A 23,841-nucleotide genomic window follows, 5' to 3' on the forward strand; every position below is an offset into this window, starting at 1 on the left:
GGGGTACTAGAAGGGATCCGATTGGATCCATCTCAGAGGGAGGCTTATATTGGCTAACACCATCTAAAGATGGCGTTAACCACCGGGTGCACTTTTTCCTGCATACGTCTTAGTAGGCGTACAATCAGGATGTGATGCGTACAGCTGTACATGAGCCCCACTAGGTATGCTGTTGTAAGCTGGAAAGGACTGTATTACAAATAGAGGGTGGTACTGTGTAACGTGTAAAATAGAGAGTGACAAATACTTTTGCAGAGAAAAATAACCATGAAATTTATAGGTGATATTTTAAAAGTTTAGAAATGCCCCAGATAAGTGGCAAAAAAAAAAAAGTGGCAAAAGCAAAAATGGCAAAACCATGTTGCACTCAGGGTCTAACAGCCTCTATTTCAGTTGTTATGCAGACTCACTTAAGCTGGGTACACACTATAGAATGTATTGTATGATATATAGTTCTGATGCGGATTGAAATGATATATATCGAACACATCGTATAGTGTGTATGATCGATCCGTCGTTCCCAGCTGTCGTTGATTGAATCGTCTCATATCCTGTGCAGCAGATGGGATGATGCAATTAACAATGCGATGCTGTTACATGCGGTGTGCTGTTGCAGAGGGGAGATGGAGGCTCTGTGTCACCAGTGCAGGGCGGAGACATACAGTAGTGCAGAGGGAGCCTGTGAATCTAGAGTAGTTGCTGAGCACAGTGGGGGCATCTAGTGGCACCTGCTGGTATTACACTAGACACCTGCAACGCTGGTCGTAAACTCTTGTCTCTGGCTTATGAACCTCCCATCTAGTTACCTGCTCCTCTGCTCTCCGCTTTATGCAACTACATAACCAGAGTATCTGTCGGGCTGGCCCTGGTTGCACTGCAGGTGGTGCACATTTATAATGTGCAGAGAAATTTAGATTAGGGAAGGGTGTGTACAAACTCAAATCTAAATTAATGTGTAAAAATAAAGCTAGTTGGCTACATACAAAAGTATCCAGTATTTACCCTGCATGCAAAAATAATAACTGTATTAGCACCATTCGTATTGCAGCGTGGCTTGTTCAGGTAACAATGGACTTGCTTTTATTGCTTTGCTCCCAACTCAGAATCAGCCTCAAGATATTTAAACTACTATGTTTCATTTTCAAAAGTATTTCACACCCTAACATATAAATTTATGATAATCTATAATAGACAAATGAGACATAACTTACTAGCAAAATATTGCCAAGGAACGTATGTGCTTCCAAAGTCAATCGATCGTTCTAGTACCCAAAGATCTGGCCGAGGGGAGTTGGCAAATTTGATGAGGACATATGCAACGTGGAAAAGCTAGCAACACAAACACAAAGACATTAATTAATAAGAGTTTTGGACTTAAGAGCACAACATTTGTGATACATTTTACCTTAGGTTGTTATACAAACTCATCTTGGTGGGTTATAAAACAGCAGTGCTTCAAACATCGCATAAGGATTTACATAGTGGTCTGTGTGTTAAAAACTTAACTTAAATATTATACTTTTTATCATTAACCTAGTTCCAAAATGGCCTGTCATTATCTTGTTTAGTCCAATAGGATGTCTACATCTCATCCATACCCTTTGCATATAATGCCACTAGAATTCTAGAGGCTGTACCAGTAAAGTAAATAGAAGACCAGTACAGTAATAGAGGCAATTGAATTAGCACACAGAGGCAAGGTGTTCTGTAGCATTGCTGTACAAGGATAAGGCTCTAATAAATAGCAAAGAGGAGAAAGGTGTTCTATCACACTGCTGCACAAGGATATGGCACTTTGTAAATAATACACAGACAAAGACACTTGAATTAGCACACACAGGCAAGGTGTTCTGTAGCACTGTTGTACAATGATATGGCACTTTGTAAATAATACACTAGGACTCATTACATAGGAGATGTACAGAGCATATACTGGAAAAATACCACTGGGAAGAGTCTCTGGAAGATTGCATGTGAAGCCTGGACGAAGCAAACAGCAACCATCTGGGAATAACAAAGTTGATCAGGCAATTTCCTGTTCACCTAGAGTCCTGTTTATACCCCCAGGTAGCTGTCCATTGGATGAGCAAGTCAGCTGAGAACTGACAGCTACCACTGGATAAGGATCCATCAGGTGATTCAGCCAAGACGGCTGCGCCCATGACCATCGCCGCAGGAACTCCGATATGGAGGATTGCGTGACAGTCACCTGGGCGCCGGGGAGAATACTCAGCAAGTCACCTACTGCTGTACCTGACGTCTCACTGCTCATGCTAGTGAGGGGAAGCCGGCACCGCGGTAAATAACAGCCGATCCCAGGCAGAATCCTGATAAGGGCACTCAAAAAATGGGCTTGATCAGTAATTTCCTTACCTAGTTTAATGAAAGAGTTTACACGTTTCAGTCAGCTCTCAAACTTCAAAATCAATTATACTAAATCGTCGTCGATGAATGTAACCTGTTCAAATGAAACGGTCTCGGCTTTAACATCCTCCTTCCGCTTCTCATGGCATTCTTCTCATATCAAATATTTAGGCATTATTATTCCAAAAAACCTTCAAAATGCGTCCACCTTGAATCATATCCCTCTATTAAACAAAATTAGACAGGAGACGACGCAGTGGCTCAAGCAGAGATTCTCTTGGCTAGGAAGAATTAATATTATCAAAATGAATGTGCTCCCTAGGTTCCTCTATCTTTTCCAGGCAATCCCCTTGAAGATCCCACCTAAATTTTTACAAGAATACCATAAATTTATACGGGACTTTGTATAGGGGGAAAAAGACCTAGATTCAAACATCTCCACCTCTTTAGACGAAAAGAGCAAGGGGGACAATAACTACCCATGATCTTGACATATTACCAAGCGACGGTTATACGGAGGGTATTGGATTGGACTGGAGGTTCTGGGGAGCGACAGTGGGTAGACCTCGAGGCATGCTCAGCAAACCTAAATCTGCAAAGCGCGCTATGGTGCTCTAAAATTATAAGCTCAATACACCCGACAGTAGGCCCCACATTGTTAGTCTGGAAGAAGCTACATGCAGGGCCGGGTATCTCTTCAGAAGTCTCCCCACTTACCCCATCATTGAAAATCCTCTCTTCCCACCTGGGTTATCCAGCAATAATACATCGAGATGGAAGGAAGCAGGAGTTGTTAGGCTCAAACATTTAGTTACGGATGGCACTTTTAAATCCTTCAGCGACCTCTGTTCACTCACAGGCATCCTACAAAGGGATTACTGGTTCTTCCTTCAGGTCCGTCACTTCGCCACATCAGAGGGAGGGTTACCTCCGATAAACAGAGACCTTACAACATTTGAACATATGTGGCATCCAAATAAATTTTGATAAGGCATGTCAGATTATGTCAGTGTGTTCTGGTAGCCTGGAAGTCCTGGAGACTTAGTATAAGCTGCTAACTAGATGGTACAGAGTTCCTGTACTACTTCATAGGTTTTTCGCTTCAGTATCCCCTATGTGCTGGCGATGTGGTAACGATGTGGGCACTATAATGCACTTTTGGTGGGATTGTCCCCTAATAACATCTTACTGGGAACATTTTTTTGATTTGTCGGCACGTAATTTGGGGCACCAGGTTCCCAGAGGACCGGACTTTTGGCTTCTCTCTTACTCTACCATCCCGATCTCAAGATACAAAAAATCTCTCCTTAAACATCTGGCACCCCCTCGATTTGGGAGTGATGTAGGCGAGTTGATTTCCATATGACTATGGAGGATATTTTTCATACGAATATAGAGAAACACTCTGATTTTGTTGCCACATGGTTTGCTTGGATAGATTTCAAAGCATCATCTGAATATAAAGCATTGGTCCCAATACAATAAGATTTTAATGTCAATGGTCCTACCTTTCTCCAGGGTTCGTCCTGTTTCTAAGAGGGTTTTAACCTTGGCCCACTCTTCAATATTCTAAAACATATGCTCATTTAATTTGATATGCTCAATCTTCCCTTCCCTCATTTCCCTTGTTTTGTCTACCCATATTTTATTTCCCAGTTCTTTATTAAATGATACTTACTTACTTGGTAATAGTATATTCAAATCCGATTTTACAGTGTAGAAACTGTCTGTTAGATATGATAGTGAACAATTGTACTGTTAAAACTTAGTATTCATGTACAAAACTGCTATTTGATTGTAACTGAATTTTTTCTGCAAAAAACTGTAATTGAAAAATAAAGAATTTATTAAAAAAAATGGGCTTGATGAAGGCTGAAACGTACTCTAGACAGAAGTTATTTTTACAGAAAGAGTGACAGATCTATAGAACTCCCAGCAGCTGTGGTACGGGCTTGTAAAGTAAAAGAAAGAATTAAAGGACTCATGGCACAAACATGGGCATTTTTATACTGTAGAAACAAATTTTTTTTTATAAACTGAGCTCTAATAAATAAAAATAAAAGCTCTTATAAAAGTAGAATACAAATAATAATTTATTGAATCTTAAATTGGAGTTTATAAGAGAATGATAGACAATGAGCGTAAGTATACAAAAATAAAAACAATAACATATATAACTCTTCTATTGCCTCATATGCATATCTATAATGGAACACATAATAAGTATCACATTTAATATAACTGAGAAAACTGAAAAAAAGGGAGTTGATCAGACTGCTATAGAAAGATTTGTATCCCAATAGCCAGACACAAACTGCAACATAAAATCTATTATGTGTAAACAATTCCAGACTGTGATAGTAAAAATCCACGTAATGGATGACGATGAATATTAATAGGGGTATTCAATATGGGAGCGAAAACATCGTTTTTGCGTTAATATCGGAGGTATGACATCATTATCGCAGGTTTTACTTTTACACCGTATTCAATTTCAAAGACTTTTCGCAGTTTTGAAAAGTCTTTGATAAAAAACGGGGATAACTTTTCACCATTGAATAGGTGTCGAAAAAAAGTGCAGAATTGGGGTTTAGGGGTGCAGGCTTAAAAAAAATAGCCTGCACCCCTGGGAATGACATTTATAAAAGAACTGTGTCAAAAAAATGTTTTCAAAAAAATAGGGACACCCCAAAAAATTTAATTAAAAATTGGGGTGAAAAAAAAATGGGAAAAAATTGTTTAACAATAGGGAAATAGGTTCAGGGCTATTCTGCAAGTATGCGGCAGGTGTTTTGTAGAATAGATTTATAGCGGCAGGTGCACAAATGCAGAATTTTTAAAAACTTACTTTAGGGACTTAAAAATATGCTAGTACCCATTTTCATGTACCCCAAAATTGATGGGACCACTTAAAAAAACGAAAAAAATAACCTAAGTGCTCTTCTGCAACACTTCTTCAATGTCAGGAAAAAAACACCTGCTGCGGCTATTTAAATCCCCGACTTTCATTTAAAGGCTAAAACGGGGGTACCCATAGTGATCCCCCATGTTTTTACAACTTTAGGGGGGTCCTACAATTTTTTTAAGGAAAAATTCGTAACTTTACGCAAATCCAACTTCGGAGGATCCCGTTTTCGTTAATTTCATAATGAATACGGGGATAAGCGGGAGCGCGACGATACTTTAACGCAGGTAAAAACTCCGATATGAAATATTAACTTCGACAGTGAAGTTAACGTTTCATATTGAATACCCCTGTAAGAGTAGTAGTTTAATTACTACACGGCTCAGTCCTCCAGCAGAATGTGGTCACCTCACCACAGACACAGGAAGGAGAGAAGCTACTGCAGTACAACCTCCAGGCTTCCAGAGCACAGCCGATACTGACAGTAAGGAGAATTACTGGTCTGTGTATAAGATATGAGGGACACTCTTGTGTGGTACAGGCTGTGTCTGTGTGTGTTTTTATATGTCTGCTAGTCAAACCCATCCGGGCCAGGAACACTGCCACATCTGGGTAGGTGCCAGATCTCCTCCTGACATCAAGTGCAGACGTCATGGGGCGGGCTCATACTAGTCAGCATAAGACTCTGAGACAGGAGAGAGACACCACAGGGAAGGAGTCATGGAAGAAGCCAGGTAGGGGCAAGCTGCTAGCTGGAGGAGAGAGCAAGAGAAGACCTGTCACCTAAGATAAAATAGTGGAGGGGCTCAAGAGGACCAGGGGAGGGGGTTGGGATCACTACACTATACTACAAAAATAATAAAGGGGTCCCCCCCTCGCCAGGGCACCCCAGGCCTGGGATGATAGCCAGGGGCTATCCCCGGCACCCCTGGGCGGTGGGTGCCGAGTTCATAGTGTAACAAAAGAGGCCTGGGGTGCCCTCGTGAGGGGGCCCACTTTATTGGGGGATTCCCACCTCCCCAGGGATACCCAGTCTGGCCTGACTAGAGTGGGGTGACGAATGCTTTGACTGGGGGACCTCGTGAAGCGGGTCCCGCGGTTTCGGCATTACACCCCTGGTTGTGGATAATACGGGGGACCCCTACTCATTTTGTTCCCCATATTTCCACAACAAGGACCAGCTCACTGAGACTTTCTTTTTTCCCTGTAATTTGAGGACCGCTCTCACAGCCCGGTACTGGTTGTGGTTTTAGGTTGGGAACCACACGTCAGGGTTTTTTTTTTTAACAATCTATAGCTTTTTCACACAGAAGCCTTCATGGATCTCACTTATCTTTGAAGGCATCTGACTAACTCGCACCTGCTCAGGCTAAACTCACCTGCCTGAAGCAGATCTATTATTTTGCAAGTTTTAGTTAAGTCATTCTGTGCAAGTTTAAAACTCGCACTCTATTACATTGGCCGAGTTGTATGTTTTCCATGGGAAAAAAATCTGGGTGCAAGTTGGCCATTGCGATTTGCGGGAATGCAAGAAACATGCAAGTTGGTATGTTCTCGCACCCTATTACATGTGCGAGTTGCGGGAATGCAAGAAACTTGCAAGTTGGTATGTTCTCGCACCCTATTACATGTGCGAGTTGTAAAAAAAATTAGTTTATCGCTAAACTTTTTGACAACTCACACCCTATTACATTACGCCCTTAGGGGTATATTTACTAAAGTGAGAGTTTTTAGAAGTGGAGATGTTGCCCATAACAACCAATCAGATTCTGGCTATTATCTTTTAGAAGGTGCTAGTTAAATCTGTTAGTCGATCATGTAATCTTCATTCCCGGGATTCTACAGTGGCTGCTGTTTGGCCTGCCTGAGATGAGGTCTGGATAGCATGCGCTGGAGCAGAGTTCTTTGATAGGGCCTCATTTAACATACAGTTTCATTTTAACTGGGCTTTTTCCCTGCATGAAACAAATTGAGCTGGAAATTATTTGTCTTTGTTATATTTGTAATTAGGCATGGAAATCGATTGCATAAATTCTGGTTTAATCAATTTTCTGTGTTGGATTTCAGATGACTTCTCAATCGAAAGCGATGTTCCAATATTTCCTCACAATCGATTTTATTTTCTAATTTTAGATTGGCTCAAGCTGTGATGATGACAGCCCTTAGATCCTTTAGAAACTCAGGATTTAAAGAATGACTGTCACTTGGGCTCTCACAAAGCTGCAGCCTGCAGTGCATTGTTTAGTGATGTCACGATACAGTGACACATAGGAGGAGGCGAGAAGAGTGTCACTGGCCTGACGCTGATTGGTCAGGTTAGTCAGGTGGCTAATGAGTCGGCCTGAGGTGGTGAGGCGCGCAGACAGGCTGACCCAGTCCATATAGCTTATTCAGATGCTTTTCTGTACAGTGCTATCAAGTTTTGACCCAGTCCATATAGCTTTTATCAGATTTTTTTCTGTACAGCGCTATCAAATTTTTTTTGCAATAGTAAACATATCAAAACAATCGAACAGATAGAATAAGAATTAATAGAATTAATTTGCCGTGTATGTTACTTATTGTCAATGTGAGTGTAAAATAAAAATACACTGTATGTTGCGACTCATGGCTTGTTTTTACCCAAGGCCCCTTGTTTATAAAAAATACCCAGAATAGTAAAATTGATGGGCGATCATGAAAAACTGCAATTCTGATGTGGTGTACAGAGCACAGTTCTATAACCAGACATACAGTAATTATGGTTTATACAAAATGTGGTTGAATAGATCAGTGTAAACATGCCAAGACTTCATTATGTACAAAATAGAAAAGCTTAGTAAATAGTTATTAGATACAGATGTGATAGATTGGTGTAGCCACATTAACCACAGTTGTCTCATTTGAACCCAAATAATGACAATATTCATTCTGAATATCCCTGAAACGCCTGATTCATTACTGAACGCAACTGCGATTACGCACGCAATCGGATGATTGTTTCCTTCTGCACATGTGTATGCATCGAAGTGCGCGTGCGCAAAGACTCCACTGCGATCGGGACTGTAGTCACAGTGACCACGCAGACCCATCGCAGAGTGATTGACAGGAAGTGACCGTTTGGGAGTGGTGACAGGGGGTGGTTGGCGAAATGCAGGCGGTGTGCAAAAATTATCCACAGCGATGCCATAGACAGCTTGGGCTTACACTGCATGTGCTGAGGTTAGCAATCCCTGAGTAAGGTCAGACCTTGTGCAAGTGTGTGAGGCTCCGATTGTACTTGGTCACCAATGGTTTCGCAGTCTTGCAAAGTATTACAGATGTGTGTAAGGTAAAGGGGGCGTCCTTATGTTAGACTGCGACGGCATTGCGATTGCAATCATCAGCATATTTTCACAGCAAGACTGCGTGCGTAATTGCTGCTGCGATCGCAATAGCGATCCTTACTGAATCAGGACCAATGACATATTTTGGCTTATAGGAGAGGGATTCCAATATGACTCTTCTCCTCTCAGCCTAAGACCACTGAACCAAAAGAACACTGGAATAAATTACTGGAAAATGCACAAACTATCCAACTGTAATAACAGCTTCCAACATGAATATTGTCTTGAATACAAACTAAATGCACGCATTAAACAAAAACGTACAGGAAAGAGCTCTACATAAATACATGCATTACTTTCAACTAATATATCTATCAATTCTAAGACTAGGCATAAACAGACAGTGCTTATTTATTGTTAATGTTAAAAAAAGGAACAATGACTAGCATTAGTCTGATGTAGCACATGAATTTGATGCCAATGGTTACACAAAACAGATGTGTGGAATTTTGTGCAGTGCTGTAGAAATCGTCAGTAAAATGCCACATTTTATTTATGGAAGAGTAAGAGGAAACTATAACTGTAACCTTCAGGTTTAAGTGAGGCATGAATGCAGTAATGAGTGATGTAAACTCCAGTTACAACAACAACTAAAAGTGTAGTAAAATAGTAGGCCATTACAGTAACACGAGGGTAGACAATCTTACATTCTAAAACAAAAGGCAGATTTTAGGTTGCTCCCAAGTGAGCATAAATAACTAGGCGTAGCTAAATTGGCAGTAACAAAATGATTTACCATCTGTCAGTGCTGCTGCATCAGCTTGGGGCAGGGTGGTAGTGTGGACGGCACATAAGTGCCGTCCGCACTACACAGTTTTAGCAGCCGATGAGAGCCAGACAGACTCTCATCGGCTGCTACGCCGCTGCCCACTGCCGGAGCCTCCGTCTTCCGGCTCCCTCAGTGGCTGATGGGAGAGACGTCGACGTCTCTCCCATCATGCAGAGCGGGCCTACCCGGGAGGACGCTGGACGGAGGAGCAGATGCCGGAGCGGGGATTAAGGGAAGTAGAGATCTTTTTTTTTCCTGTGTGTGTCTGTGTGTGTCTGGCCGGGGGGGGGGATTATTCGTAAGGGCACTGCTGGGGGGGGGGACTATTTCTAAGGGCACTGCTGGGGGGGGGGGACTATTCCTAAGGGCACTGATGGGGGGGAATGGACTACTCCTAAGGGCATTGCTGGGGATAATGGACTACTCCTAAGGGCACTGCTGGGGGGGGATGGATGGACTACTCCTAAGGGCACTGCTGGGGGTACTACTGGGGGCACTGCACACTGCTGGGACCACTACTGGGGGACACTGTATAGAGGGGGGGGTACTGCTAGGGGCACTGCTGAGGATAACACTGGGGGCACTGCACACTGCTGGGACCACTACTGGGGGACACAGCATAGAGGGCACACTACTAGGGGTACTCCTGGGGGGACTACTGTTGAGGGGGGACTGCTACTGGGGGCACGGCTGGGCTGGGCTCAGCTCTTTGTGGCTTGAAGGGGGTCCCCGCAACTTAGTTGCCCTGGGGCCCCCACAAGCCTTAATCCAGCCCTGATGTGTCCATACATGCGATGCTGCCAGCTGTTGCGAACCCCAACCTCCCCATCACCCGTGCGACCGCCTGCTCTGCCTGTTAGAGCAGAGCAGGAGTCGGGTAAAACAGGGACAATGCCATCTACAGGTCTTTTCCGGAATTTTTTTACAATTTCTTTTTAGTAAATATCAGGCAGATCACGTTTCCCATTACAAGTATGGGAAATGCGATCTGCTTACTAAAAAGATGTGAATTGAAGGGATTGGAGTAGTTTTCACGAAAACTACTCCAATTGCCCTTTAATACATTCATGTTATACTAAAGTAATGTGAAAAGGGTGTTAAAACGCCCATTTTCACATTATTTTTGTAAAAATAATGCTAATAAATACGCACCTGAATCTTTAAATTTCTCTTTACATCACTGGGTAATTGTTACAAGTCGCTGGTGCGATTTGTCACACTCCAACACTTCGGTGATCTCTCCTACTACTTCCGCAGGCCGTGCGGGAACTGCACCAACTGTTGCTAGGCAATCTGGACGCCGGACGACATCACGTGTTACTGGGAACACGGGATGATTGTCCGTGGCTCTGATTGGTGCTTCAGCGTCCTCACAGCCTTGCCGGCTATAGCATCTTCGAACGTGCCTTCCGGTTCCTGCTGTGTGGATTCTGTCTCTGCATTGTTGTGTCTTCACTGCGGTCACTCCAGGCCGCATCAATACCATCCGCTGTATCAGCCACATCACAGTCACTCCAAGCCGCATCAATACCACTGGCTGAACCAGTAGTGGTATTAACTTGGCTAACTTAGCCACACCACGGTCACTCCAGGCCGCATCAATACCACTGGCTGTACCAGCCACATCACGGCTAACCTAGTTGCACCATGGTCACTCCAGGCCGCATTGATACCAAATGGCTGTACCAGCCGCATCACAGCTAACTTAAGCCGCACCACGGTCACTCCAGGTAGCATCAATACCACTGGCTGTGCCAGCCACATCACGGCTAACTTAGACGTACCACGGTCACTTCAGTCCACATCGATACCACCGGCTACATCAGCTACATCACGGCAGAGAAAGTCACATCGCGGCATTAGTCATATTCCAGCTCTTACAGCCATTTCACGACTCTTTAGCCTTACCCGAGCCTTACCAGCAGTTCCTGGTCTCCTGTCACTCCTCTTATAGGTGTCACGTATACCCTGGCTTTCCTAGGATATCTGTGTAAACTGGTATTACCCCGAGTTTAGGTCCAGGCGGCCACCAAAGTACCAGTGGACGTATTCAGTTCTAAGCGAACAGCGGGTGGCTGTTATTGGCAGAGGACCTCGCCTTTGTGGTTCTGGAGGTTTACACAGTGAGTCCTAGGAGACCATAACAGTAATATGGTAATTGGTGGTTCTCTATAACTATACAATTATAAATAGATTGTATAGTAGACATGCTTAATTGTATAGTTGATCATATTTTTGAGCTTGGCCTTTTGGGATAGTCATATGCTATTATTTTATATTTATCTGTACATAGGTTCAGCATACTTCTGAGGCCATTCCCCATTTTCTTTCTATAATGTACAATGACACAAATCGGTGCAGCCTGAATTTTATGCATACCTCTCGGTCTGACATGCCCATATTCCATGTAGTAAAAAGCTTAATGTGCAGTCATGTCAAAGTTCATACTTTGAACTGACTGCCTTCACCAACATTCAAATAATACTTATCTATGGTAGAGTTCTAAGGTCAATTAGATGGCAGAGTTCTTTACTGTTCCCCTTCAAGAAAGATCAGGAGGAAACAGCACAGAATAGCACACAGTGTATGGCAATATGCAATGACAGATGACATAATCTTACAAAGCAATTCTCTTTGAGAATTTAGATTATGCATTTCATTTCTAGGCAGACTCAAAAGTTGTCTTAACACTGTAATTGGCTGCATAAAAATAACCTTGAAATAACTTTTGATCATTATACAGACCAGATGATCCACAGTGCTTATGATCACATCCTATAACTAGTTAATAATTATTTTCAGTAATGAACTAAGTTATAGCAGTAACTTCCAACCAAAGGTTTTATTTGTACATATGTACTAAAGTCCATTAAGAGTTTCAGCTGAAAGACAGCAAAAGGAAAGAGAAGTAACAGCTATTCATGTTGTAGTTGTTGTGTGCAGTACCGTAGACATCACCCATTCATGTCCATGCCTAAACCTCTGTCCATGGTGCTGATAGGGGGACTGCCATAATGGGTCAAATAAATCTTCTATTAATGCTATCTTTGCTATTAGACACATTATAGCAGGATGGGCTCTTTCCCACAAGTTTTGATATGCATTAATTGGTCAAACATAAATATTACAATATGTGCATATACAGTACATATCTTAAATAAATATATATATATATATACATACACACTAGCTGTTGCCTGCAGCTTCCCCCACAATGAACTCGCATCTGCCAATTTTTTTTATTAGAGATGTTATGGTTGTACTGCTTTCTATAGGGGCTCTGTCGCGGGAGCAGCCCACGTGACCAGCAGCGCTATACAGTATACAAACTGGTGGCAGCAGCACCTTCACCCACCATTCACACCAATGTCACTGTGTGCCCGGTGCACAAATTGCTATGTAGCCTATCCTTTTCCAGTGAATGCGGTCCCAAAGCGCTTCTCCCCTCAACCCTTAATGGCCACGCACATGGTGCCACACCTATCTCTTGCATTGATGATGTAAATACATTTTGGTTTTGTTATTGCTCAGCTTTAACTTGACAGATCGAGATGAAACAAATTGTAGGTTATTTCTAGGGGTCACCACTACACAGTGATGTAGTTTTCATGAATATCGGTCCAGCAGTTTTTGTGCCAACTCGGCACAAACAGACAGACACAAACAAACTTATTAGTGTATTTATATATACACACACACATACATACACACACACACACACACACAAGGGCTTATTGAAAAGCTAAAAGTTATTAGACTGCCTGTGTTTTTCTGTCCTATAGGTAGACGTGGCAGCGCTATGCTGGTTATTGTGAAGCACCTACATCGGTGTGTCTGAACCTGCGGTTGGACTGCCATAGCCTACTTTGTTTGGTCACAGCGAGTGGAAGATCTTCATACATTTCGTCATGGCGATGAGTAAGACGTGTCTGTGAGATTACATCAGAGACGTGATTACATTTTTTGTTAAACTCAGAAAAAGCGGAAATTAAACTCATGAAATGTGACGGCAAGCATACAGTGGAGAAACAATTAGCCGTGCTGCAGTATTACGGTGGTGGAAGTATTTCAAAAAGGGTAATACGCGAGTGACTGACGAATCGCGTTCTGGGAGACCATCCACCGTGGTTACAGATGTCAACATTGCCAAAGCTGTGGAGATGTTGCATAATGACAGAAGGTTAACATTATGCAAACTTTCGGCTTCACTTGGCAGCTCATTCTAACGAGTTCAGCATATTGTGACAAAGGAACTGAAAATGCATTGCGTGTGTGCCAGGTGGGTACCCAGAGATCTCACAGAGAGCAGATGCGACGACGAGTTGAATCGTGCAAGAACACCATTCGGATGACGGAGAGGATACCCGATTACCTGACGTGGATTGTGACGTGTGACGAATCGTGGATTCGCCATTATGATCCGGAATCTAAACAACAGTCCAGTGTATGGAAACACGTGAATTTGCCTCCGTTCAAAAAATTCCTGCGGCATGTAAAGTCATGCTTCTGCTGTTCTTTGATGTGCACGGTATAATCCCACAGCACTGGGTTCCCCATGGACAGACATTAATGGTGACTACTATGCAAATGTTCTGAAAACCCATTTGCGTGGAGCCATGTGGAAGAAAAGACCACACTTGCTGAAGGAACAGTGGGTTTTGCTCTAAGACAATGCCCGACCACATGTTGCTGCTGTTGCATTGGCAGCACTGACTGAAATTAATGGGACAGCACCGGGACACCCTCCATACAGCCCGTACTTAGCACCCTGTGATTTCTGGGCATTCCCAACCCTGAAAAAACAACTGCATGGAAAGAAGGTCTCAACAGATGATGACATGAAAAATGCCACAGGGCTCAATCCTATTAGGTGTGAATTGCGAGCAGCGAGTTTGTTTCTTGAAACTCGCACACATCGTAGTGAATTGAGGTCCCGAGAATTCTCTAATCCAATTAAAAATATCTATTCGCACTACTCGCAGCGGAGGGGTGCGAATTGACTGCCAAATGAGATTTGCGAGAAATGCATGAAAATGTGGGGAGACCATCCTGAACCCCCCAAAATGGATAATTTTGTTAGCAGGACCGTATAGAAGGCTGTTTGTGGGCATTAGGAAGGTACTGTAGGTTTTGAAATGGTGTCAAATGGCTGATTTGTGTAGGGTTTTTTAAATGAAAGAAAATTATAAAAAACAAACTTTTTTTGTTTAATTTCAAACAAATTAAATGAAAAATGCAAAAAAAAAAGTAAGAAAAAAGGTGATTTGGGGGTACTTTGAGGGCACCTTGAAAATGTTAAAAAAAATTATAAAAACTTTTTTTTCAACTAAAAAATTATTGTAATTAAATTTGCGGTGCCTAAACTAACGAAAAGGTTGATTTAGCGGTAATTTGAGGAATTTTTTTTTTACCCCCAAAAATGACGTAATTATTGGACTAATTAAGCTAATTGGAAACTTCCAATCGCCTAATTGGTCATTAGGGGGGGTGTCCAAGGGGTTCAGCAGTGTCCCGACATTTTAACCTTAAAATAAAGATTTTCCTTTCCATCTCTCACCCTCAGGGAGGTGCGAGTGGAAAGTTGCGAATTCAGTCTGACTGATTCAGTGCGAATTGCTAATTGGATTGCAAAATTAATTCTCTTTGAATTCGAAGTGAAAATAGCAACTCGCACCTCGCATCTTGTAATTCGCACCTAATAGGATTGACCCCTAAAAGTGATGTCACAAAACCGTCTACTGTACGTCTTTGAATCGTTGTTGAAACGCTGCAAAAAAATTATTGAATATGAAGGACACTACTTTGAAAAAGAAAAATGTTCAGATCCTGTGGAGTCATCTAATTCTGAATAAAAAAAATCAGTCTCATTACTCTTCAATCAGCCCTCGTATATACATATATTGTTTTTTTACTTTGCTTACCTGCCCAAGATCTATAGTGACGTTGACTTCATTGTAACGCATGCCCAGAGATAATGGGGGGCTTTGCCACCAACGCTCTGTACCGTCTATGGCGTTGGACGCAGGATGTGCTTTATTAGGATCAGAAGAGTCACAAAAATCACAGAATTGCCCCTGTGAGAGAAAAACAAATCATTACTGTAAGCATTGTCCATACTACACAAGCATGAAAGGTAATAATATTCAAGGTTAGAAAGAATCTCCCTGAATCTTAAGGTGAGAGAATATGTGGTAAAAATAATCAATTATCTAAATTTTGGTCAGAGGTTATCTCCATTTCACAGCAAATTATAGGCTCCCCGGTCCCTACTGCTCCGGCATTTTGGCTACTTAACCATTCGCAAACCTCACTTGGATGCTACAAAAAGTCCCTTCTGCACCATTTAAGTAACGCAGCAAGGGCAGTCATCCCAACTTTTTGGAATTCCCGTAACCCCCCTACTCATAAAGATTGGTTCCGGAGAATTGAGTATTATATGTCAATGGAAGACCTCTTATTCTTTTCTACAAATAGGACCTCTTTTTTCACTAATACTTGGTTTCCATGGTTAGAATATAAAACTTCCGAGGAATTTAAAAACTATATGTCTTCAACTGTCTCTACCACGTATTATGTTATGGCTTCTTTACAATTGGCTAAAGCTAATCTTCTATTACAAGATGACCTTTCCCCGTCCCTCTTGTCTTATACTCCTTCTGTACTTTCCTTTCTCTTTTTTCTATTTTCCGTTGTTATTCAATATAATTAGTGTTTCCTATAAAATTTTGTAATACTGGATTCCAATATGTACACCTTTTGATATAAAAATGTTGGCATTTTTTTATGCCTCTGTATGTTTTCTCTTTGGAACCCTTAATAAAAACAGATTGCACAAAACAAAAAAAGAAATTTATGGGGTTTATATCGTAAGAATGGTGATTTTGAGCAATGCAGTCAGTGCACATAACAGTGTGGCAAAGCCTTCTGCATTCACAATACCACACTGTAACTAGATATCCTGATAACTGAAGTATCTGTCCAGGGAGTTAGGAGCCTTTAATGTGTTGGATGCACTGGCTGCAGGACTCAGCGGCAATGAGGAACACTCTGCTTGAAAGGTTGTCCTAGGATCATAAGTGAGACGTCCTCTTTGCCAGCTCTGCCTCACAGCTGCCTCGTTTTCTGCTCAAATAAGGAAATATAAGATACCTGTGGGCATTTTAACTTAAGTTACAATAGAGCCTTATGGGATAACTGTGGTACAATTCATAGTTATTAAAGTTGCCCTAATAGATTTACATTACACTGTCATTTTACCCCCAAAGATAATCATGTGTGTTGATCAGGCATGTCAAACATGCGGTCCGTGGGCTGCTTGCGGCCCGAACAAACATTTTGTTTAGGCCCGACAGTGTGGGCCCACATATATATAATATGCGGCCCACACCCCTGCGACGATCGGAGCTCAGCTCCGATCCGGCAGTGTTTACTTCTTTTAAAGCTGGCAAAGCTGGTCTCTGAAGCTATCAGAAGCCTCTGATCGCTTCAGAGGTCAGCGTTCCCAGTAATGCAGCGCGTGGGTGACGTCATGATGTCACCCGTGATGAGAGGAGCCTGCGCCTGCCGCTCTGGATCTACTTACATCCAGTCAGCGGCAGCGTCTACGCAGGACGGTGGGAACGATGACAGCATGGACTGGAGCGGTGCCCAGAGGCCATCGTGAAAAATGGTAAGTAGTGCACAGGTGAGTGGGGTCTGTTCTATACTGAGAGGGGGCCCAACATAACGGGTTCTGCATAAGGGCATTACTGGGAGCTCTGCATAGGGGGCAGTACTGGGGGCTCTGCATAAGGGGCTCTACTAAGGACATTTCTGGGTGCTCTGCATAAGCAGCATTTCTGGGGGCTCTGCATTAGGGGCATTTCTGGGGGCTATGCATAAGGGGCAACACTGGGGGCACTGCATAAGGGGCAACACTGGGGGCACTGCATAAGGGGCACTACTAGGGACATTAATGGGGGCTCTACATAAGGGGCATTACTGGGGGCTCTGCATAAGGGGCATTACTGGGGGCTCTGCATAAGGGGCACTACTAAGGACATTTCTGGAGTCTCTGCATAAGGGAATCTACTAAGGACATTTCTGGGGGCTCTGCATAAGGGGCATTTCTAGGGGCTGGGCTCTGCATAAGGGGCAATACTGGGGCACTGCATAAGGGGCACTACTAGGGACATTACTGGGGGCTCTGCATAAGGGGCATTACTGGGGGCTCTGCATAAGGGGCATTTCTGGGGGCTCTGCATAAGGGGCACTACTAGGGACATTAATGGGGGATCTGCATAAGAGGCATTACTGGGGCCTCTGCATAAGTGGTATTACTGGGGGCTCTGCATAGGGGGCACTACTAAGGACATTTCTGGGGGCACTGCATAAGGGGCATTACGGGGGCACTGCATAAGGGGCATTACTGGGGGCTCTGCTTAGGGGGCACTACTAAGGACATTTCTGGGAGCTCTGCATAAGGGGCATTTCTGGGGGCTCTGCATAGGGAGTATTATTGGGGGCTCTGCATAAGGGGCATTACTGGGGGCACTGCATAAGGGGCACTACTAGGGACATTAATGGGGGATCTGCATAAGAGGCATAACTGAGGCCTCTGCATAGGTGTATTACTGGAGGCTCTGCATAGGGGGCACTACTAAGGACATTTCTGGGAGCTCTGCATAAGGGGCATTTCTGGGGGCTCTGCATTGGGGGCATTATTGGGGGCTCTGCATAAGGGGCATTACTGGGGGCTCTGCATAAGGGGCACTACTAGGGATATTAATGGAGGCTCTGCATAAGGGGCATTACTGGGGGCACTGCATAAGGGACACCACTAGGGACATTAATGGGGGCTCTGCAAAATGGGCATTACTGGAGGCTCTGCATAAGGGGCATTACTGGGGACACTGCATAATGTGCACTTCTAGGGGCATTACTGGGGGCACTGCATAAGGGACACTACTAGGGACATTACTGGGGGCACAACATAAAGGGCATTACTGGGGCACTGCATAATGGTCACTACTAGGGCACTGCATAAGGGGCATTACATAATGGGCACAAATTCAGGGGACATTGCATAAGGGGCTCTAATACAGGGGGGAATTGCATAAGGGGCACTACTACAGGGGGCACTGCATTGATTTTTATTAACAATAAACCTTTCAAAATTGCATATAACACTTTTTTTTTGTTGCGGCCCACACACTCGTAAGCTGGCCACATACTAGACCAACTTACATCCAACTATCCAAATAGTTGATTGGTTGGAATGAAAATCTAGTAAGGTATGAAAGCAAATGACAATCAGCAATTTGCTCCCAAACGCCGGAAAAAGGACAAAACTGTTTTGTTCAAACTTGTCTGAACGACCATTTTCATCTAATTTCTGGCATTTAGGAGCAAATTGCTGATCATCAGTTACTCCCATACGTTACCAGATTTTCATTCCAACCAATCAACTAGTTGGATGGTTGGATGTAAGTTGGTCTAGTGTGTGGCCAGCTTAAGTCTGTGTGATATCACTGGTTACAGCCAAATATACTGGTTCAGCCCACAAAACTGTGTGTTAGGTGACTTGGCCATTTTACCAAGTGAAGGTTCCAACTATATTTTCCCTAATTACTTAATTAATCTTAATTGATGCACTTAAAGTGTTAGATATACAAGACAATCACTGTAACTGTATAAACAAGTGTAGGATGTACAAATAGATGCTGTAAATAAATGCCTAGGTGATTCTGTTATGTACATAAAACGGTAATGAGTTATGCCATTAAGGTGATTACAGTCATAGATATTATGGCCTCTTCATACATTCCAGACCAGGCCAGAAACTAAACAATTACTTCTATAAAATGTACTGGATGATTCAAACATCTATGTTGGATGTGCACTATGTTATTGTGGTATCATTACTGAGGAAATTGGTTAACATAACATATGGTTTTCAGTATTACTATAGAACACCCAAAGAAAGCTAAACAGCAATTAACATAAGCGCAAACTTCTTTTCATATCAATAATTAAAATGGAATGTCTACTATGTTATGTATTTTCCGACTGTCCCAAAGTAAACTGTACATTTAAAGTAACGAGTTGTATGATTTCCTTTACAAAGAGATTTGTCCTGTATAGCTAGCGCTATGTTATACCCCTTTTACACCAGAGCTAAAACCCAGGTTAACCCGGGTAGCTCCTTGGTGTAAAAGGGGACAGGGTTGGATTCCCGGGTCGAGTGACCCAGCAATCCAACCCAGGTAACTTGCAGGTTTTAACACAGGAATGACCCGTGAAACCTGCAGTGTAAACGGCACGATCCGGGTCACGATGACCTGGAGCGCGCCGCATGCCGGCCGACAGGTAAGTCACTTTAGAGCATGTCAAACCTACCTAAATTGATTGACATGTGTACACAGGCGTTATATTAGCTTGTATACATTTAGATTTATGTGCTTTTATATTTAAACTGTATATATAAATATAAAAGCACATAAATATACATGTATACAGACTAATATAAAGCCTGTGTACACATGTCAATCAATTTGGACAGGCTGTATATGGATTCACCCGTCGGCGGTCACCTTAAAGCAGGGACGGAGACTGTTCCCGAACGCATGACTGAGCATGCGCAGAAGCAGAAGGTATTGTTTTTGGACACCGATAACAATGCCTTCTGTAACATCGCAGAAACAGCGTGTTACCACAACCACTGTCCCTGCAGAAAATATTAAATCTAATCACATATAACAAGTAACACATAACAGGTTTTATTTGAAGTTTACCCCATGAGCCAGAATATTGTAGAAACACATTTTTGCAGCAATAGATTGTAATAATTGTTTCTAACGCATTTTGTATTTGAGAAACTTTGTCCCACTGTTACTTACTAATCATGGATGATTGAGCTCATTCATTTATGTACGTCTCTCTTAAGGACAAGCAACAACATCTCAATAGGGACGAGGTCTTGACTTTGCCTTGCTCATGCAAAAATCTTGATTCTTTCCATTCCAGCATTAAACTGTATATATGCTGGTGTGTGCCTTAGGATCACTGGGCCTAATTCAGACCCGCTCGCGAGCGCTGAGCGCTCGCAAGCGGGTCGATGTTTCCCAAGTGCGCATGCGCACGACGGAGGCGGCTCCGTCGTGCGCATGCGCGAGACCCGAATAACGACGGCCAAGCCGTCGTTATGGGTCTCGCGCCAAAGGGGGTGTGCTGTCGATGGTGAGTGACAGCACGCCCCCTTTGGTGGGCGTGCCGGGGGCGTGGCTGCCCAGACAGAGGTGTTCCCATGGGAACGCCTACCGTCTGGGGCCGGCCCCACTGACATCACTAGTGATGTCAGTGGGAGTGCTTTTGGCTCTGATAGAGCCAAAAGCACTCCAGGGCTTGCTGGCAGTGAGACCCTACTGCAGGGTCTCGTCGCAAGCCCGATGGTCGCGATGGTCTTGACCATCGCGACCATCATTTTGGCCGCTCGCTATAGCTGTGGGTGGTCACATTTTATTTCTTATGATGAAAGAATATGCTGGGATGCCCATTCCTGGGAAGTCTGTCATGTGTCTCCACTGTTCCTCACTTGTAAATCTTTCTCCCTGTAGAAGGCTTTATAACCCTTTTCAGACTGATGTGCAGCAGCAATTATTTCTCTATAGATCATTGGCCCTGATTCAGAGCCGGACTCTCTGACAGAGCTCTCGCTCTGAATCAGGGCCGTCCTTCCTGATTTTAGAGCGGCCTCCTGGCCGCTCGCATAGCTGTGGGTGACCACCCACAGCTATAGCGAGCGGCCAAAAAGATGGTCGCGATGGTCTTGATGGTCGGGCTTGCGATGAGACCTTTGTGGTAGGGTCTCGTCTGCCGCAAGCCCTTCAGTGCTTTTGGATCTATCAGAGCCAAAAGCACTCCCACTGACATCACTTGTGATGTCAGTGGGGCCGTCCCCAGACGGTAAGCGTTCCCATGGGAACGCCTCCGTCTGGCCAGCCACGCCCACAACACGCCCACCAAAGGGGGCATGCTGTCACTCACCATCGACAGCACGCCCCCTTTGTAGCGAGACCCATAGTGACGGCTTGCCTGTCGCTATCCGGGTCTCGCGCATGCGCACGACGGAACAGGGTCCGTCGTGCGCATGCGCACTGGCCCAACATCGACCCGCTTGCGAGCGCTCAGTGCTCGCGAGCAGGTCTGAATCAGGCCCATTGTACATTGTATACAGAGGTACTAGCATTTCATGATGATCAAGTACTGGTGTGTATTTGGTTGAATATACTCTCTTTATTAATATGAAGGTAGTAAAGATGTACTTACATTTTCATAATTGTTTTTTTTAACCTAATGACAAAGTAAAGTTTGTTATGGGTTGATTATAGCATTAGATTAGATTGAAACATTTTAAGACTGTGCACTAAATGATTGTTACTTACGTCCTGATGTGTAAAAATGCAGAATTGAAAGAAGGTGTACTTTTATTCTCGATCAACTGTGTAAATATCGCAATAGCATATGGTACGTCTCTGAATCAGGCCCTGAGCCCTCTAATGACCCCTCCCGCTTTTAAAACATTTGACAACCAACACTAAAGCTGGCCATACACGCTACAATTATCGGGGCGATCCGCCCGATATCCGCGGATCACCCCAATAATTGTAGCGTGTGTGTGGGCGGTCTACCATGCCGGATTGTCCAGCGTGCCCGTCCGACGCAATATTTAAGAGGTAACTGTCGGCCGCATCGGGCAGTGTATGCCCAGCCGCTGCCGACAGACAGACATTTCCTTTGTTCCTTCCCATGGAAGGAACAGGGAAATGTCTCCTCCCCCGGGGGCGGAGCGCAGATATTGGGCGAATACACTGTGAGAACTCTCACAGTGTATGTAGCGGACATCTCCGGCTGGCAGGCTGCCAGATAAAATGTCTGTCTGTCTGACAGGCATTTTTATCTGGCCGTGTATGCCCAGCTTAAGATTTATGCAAGGTTCTTGGGGTAGCAAAACTTCTGCATTATGAATTTGGTAGTTACTGCCATGAAAATGACATTACATTATATGTAGATTCAGAATTATATAACTGGAGGTGTGGCTATATTTAAAAAGAAAGCTTCAACCAGCAATATATGTTTTCAAAAAGTTAAAAACCATCTATTCTTCTCTTTTGATCTCGTCATACAGGTTTGTGGGAAATATACAAAGTAAAAATTCTAAATGTCTGTTTGTATGGGTTATATAACTGAATCATTTACAGACAATCAAAATCTTCAAATTCAATAGGCAACCCCCTTCATTGAAATACATCAAATCAAACTGTGCCATGTTTTGAAGGATGGTTTATGTTTCAAATAAAATGTGCATGATGGAAAGTGATAAATCAAATCAAATATATTAATAGAGCCAATAAGGCGGAATAACTACTGTGGGTGTATGGGGTGGGAGGGCCCAGTAATGCCACATCCTCTCCAGGGTGTCTTATCACAGGAGGGAGCCCTTGTGCAATCTCCACGCCCTCCCTACCTGTAAGAAATTGAGACACTACATGCGCTGAAGACTCTGGCACTGCGCAGGTATCATATTTCTAAGGTATGCAGAGGAAAAGGCCCTGGATGGAAGCAAGAGAAGTAAATTCGATGCATACAGGAAGCATGGTCAGGGCCATCTCTTCCATTGGGCTTGTTGGGCAGTTGCCCAAGGGCCCGAAGCTTGTAGGGGCCCATCAGCCCACCGCCTGCAGCTGCGGCCAGTTGGTAAATTTATGATATTTTTATAAGCTGGCTCCGGTGCACTGTATTCTGATCTAACCTCCCCCACCCCATCCCCCCCAGGGATGAGTACTCCCCTCAGTCCCACTTTCACTTCATCTGTCGGTTTCAGACCAGTCAGACAGAGTCTCTCTGCATGTGTGGGAGGTCTGATGGGCAATGCAGGAGGGTTTAATTTTATTGACCATTTACATTTGTTCCCATGAATGGGTGGGTAGGGGCCCCAGTGCTTTGCTTTGCCCAGGGCCCACACTGCTGTTAAGACAACCCTGAGCATGGTGTGAACTACCCTTGACTTGGGAGCCAGTGTGCACTACACCCAGCACCCATTATACATTTGCAAGTGGTCCACTCCTTCGAGGCCCACAAACCACCCCCCAGCTACCTGCAGAACTCGCCAAGCACACCCACTCTGAAAAGAGCAAAGTGGATGCACTTACACAAAGGCCATTCATGTTCATGTACACATGTTCAGAAGGGGATATAGTTAGGAGACCGCCGGCCGCGATGCCGCTGATCTCAATACCGACAAGAAAATCCCGACAAGGGACTTAAGATAGACGTAGAAATACCGACGCCTATCTTAATCCTGATACCGGAACGCCGAAGGACGCCAGCCCGAACGAGGTAAGTCCAAGGCACCCTTAGCGTTAGCCGTGGGAGGTTAAGTTTAGGGAGCGTAGCAAGGT

The 23,841-nt window shown here is 43.7% G+C and overlaps 1 protein-coding gene across 2 annotated transcripts in view; it reads right to left on the reverse strand.

The window, feature by feature from the left end:
• The window catches only part of LAMA3 (laminin subunit alpha 3), a 286,414-nt gene that overhangs the window by 259,884 nt on the left and 2,689 nt on the right, over positions 1-23,841 (reverse strand). For both annotated transcript variants that reach the window (XM_088469607.1, XM_088469608.1), the window contains exons 2-3: positions 15,325-15,477; positions 1,212-1,329 (exon numbers count right to left, since the gene is read on the reverse strand). In XM_088469607.1, coding sequence (XP_088325733.1) covers positions 1,212-1,329; positions 15,325-15,477 — 271 coding nt within the window. The remainder of the gene's footprint in view (positions 1-1,211; positions 1,330-15,324; positions 15,478-23,841) is intronic.

The sequence above is a fragment of the Taudactylus pleione genome, unplaced genomic scaffold, assembly GCF_031769625.1.
Source record: "Taudactylus pleione unplaced genomic scaffold, aTauple2 ptg000093l, whole genome shotgun sequence".
NCBI classification, from domain to species: Eukaryota; Metazoa; Chordata; class Amphibia; order Anura; family Myobatrachidae; genus Taudactylus; species Taudactylus pleione.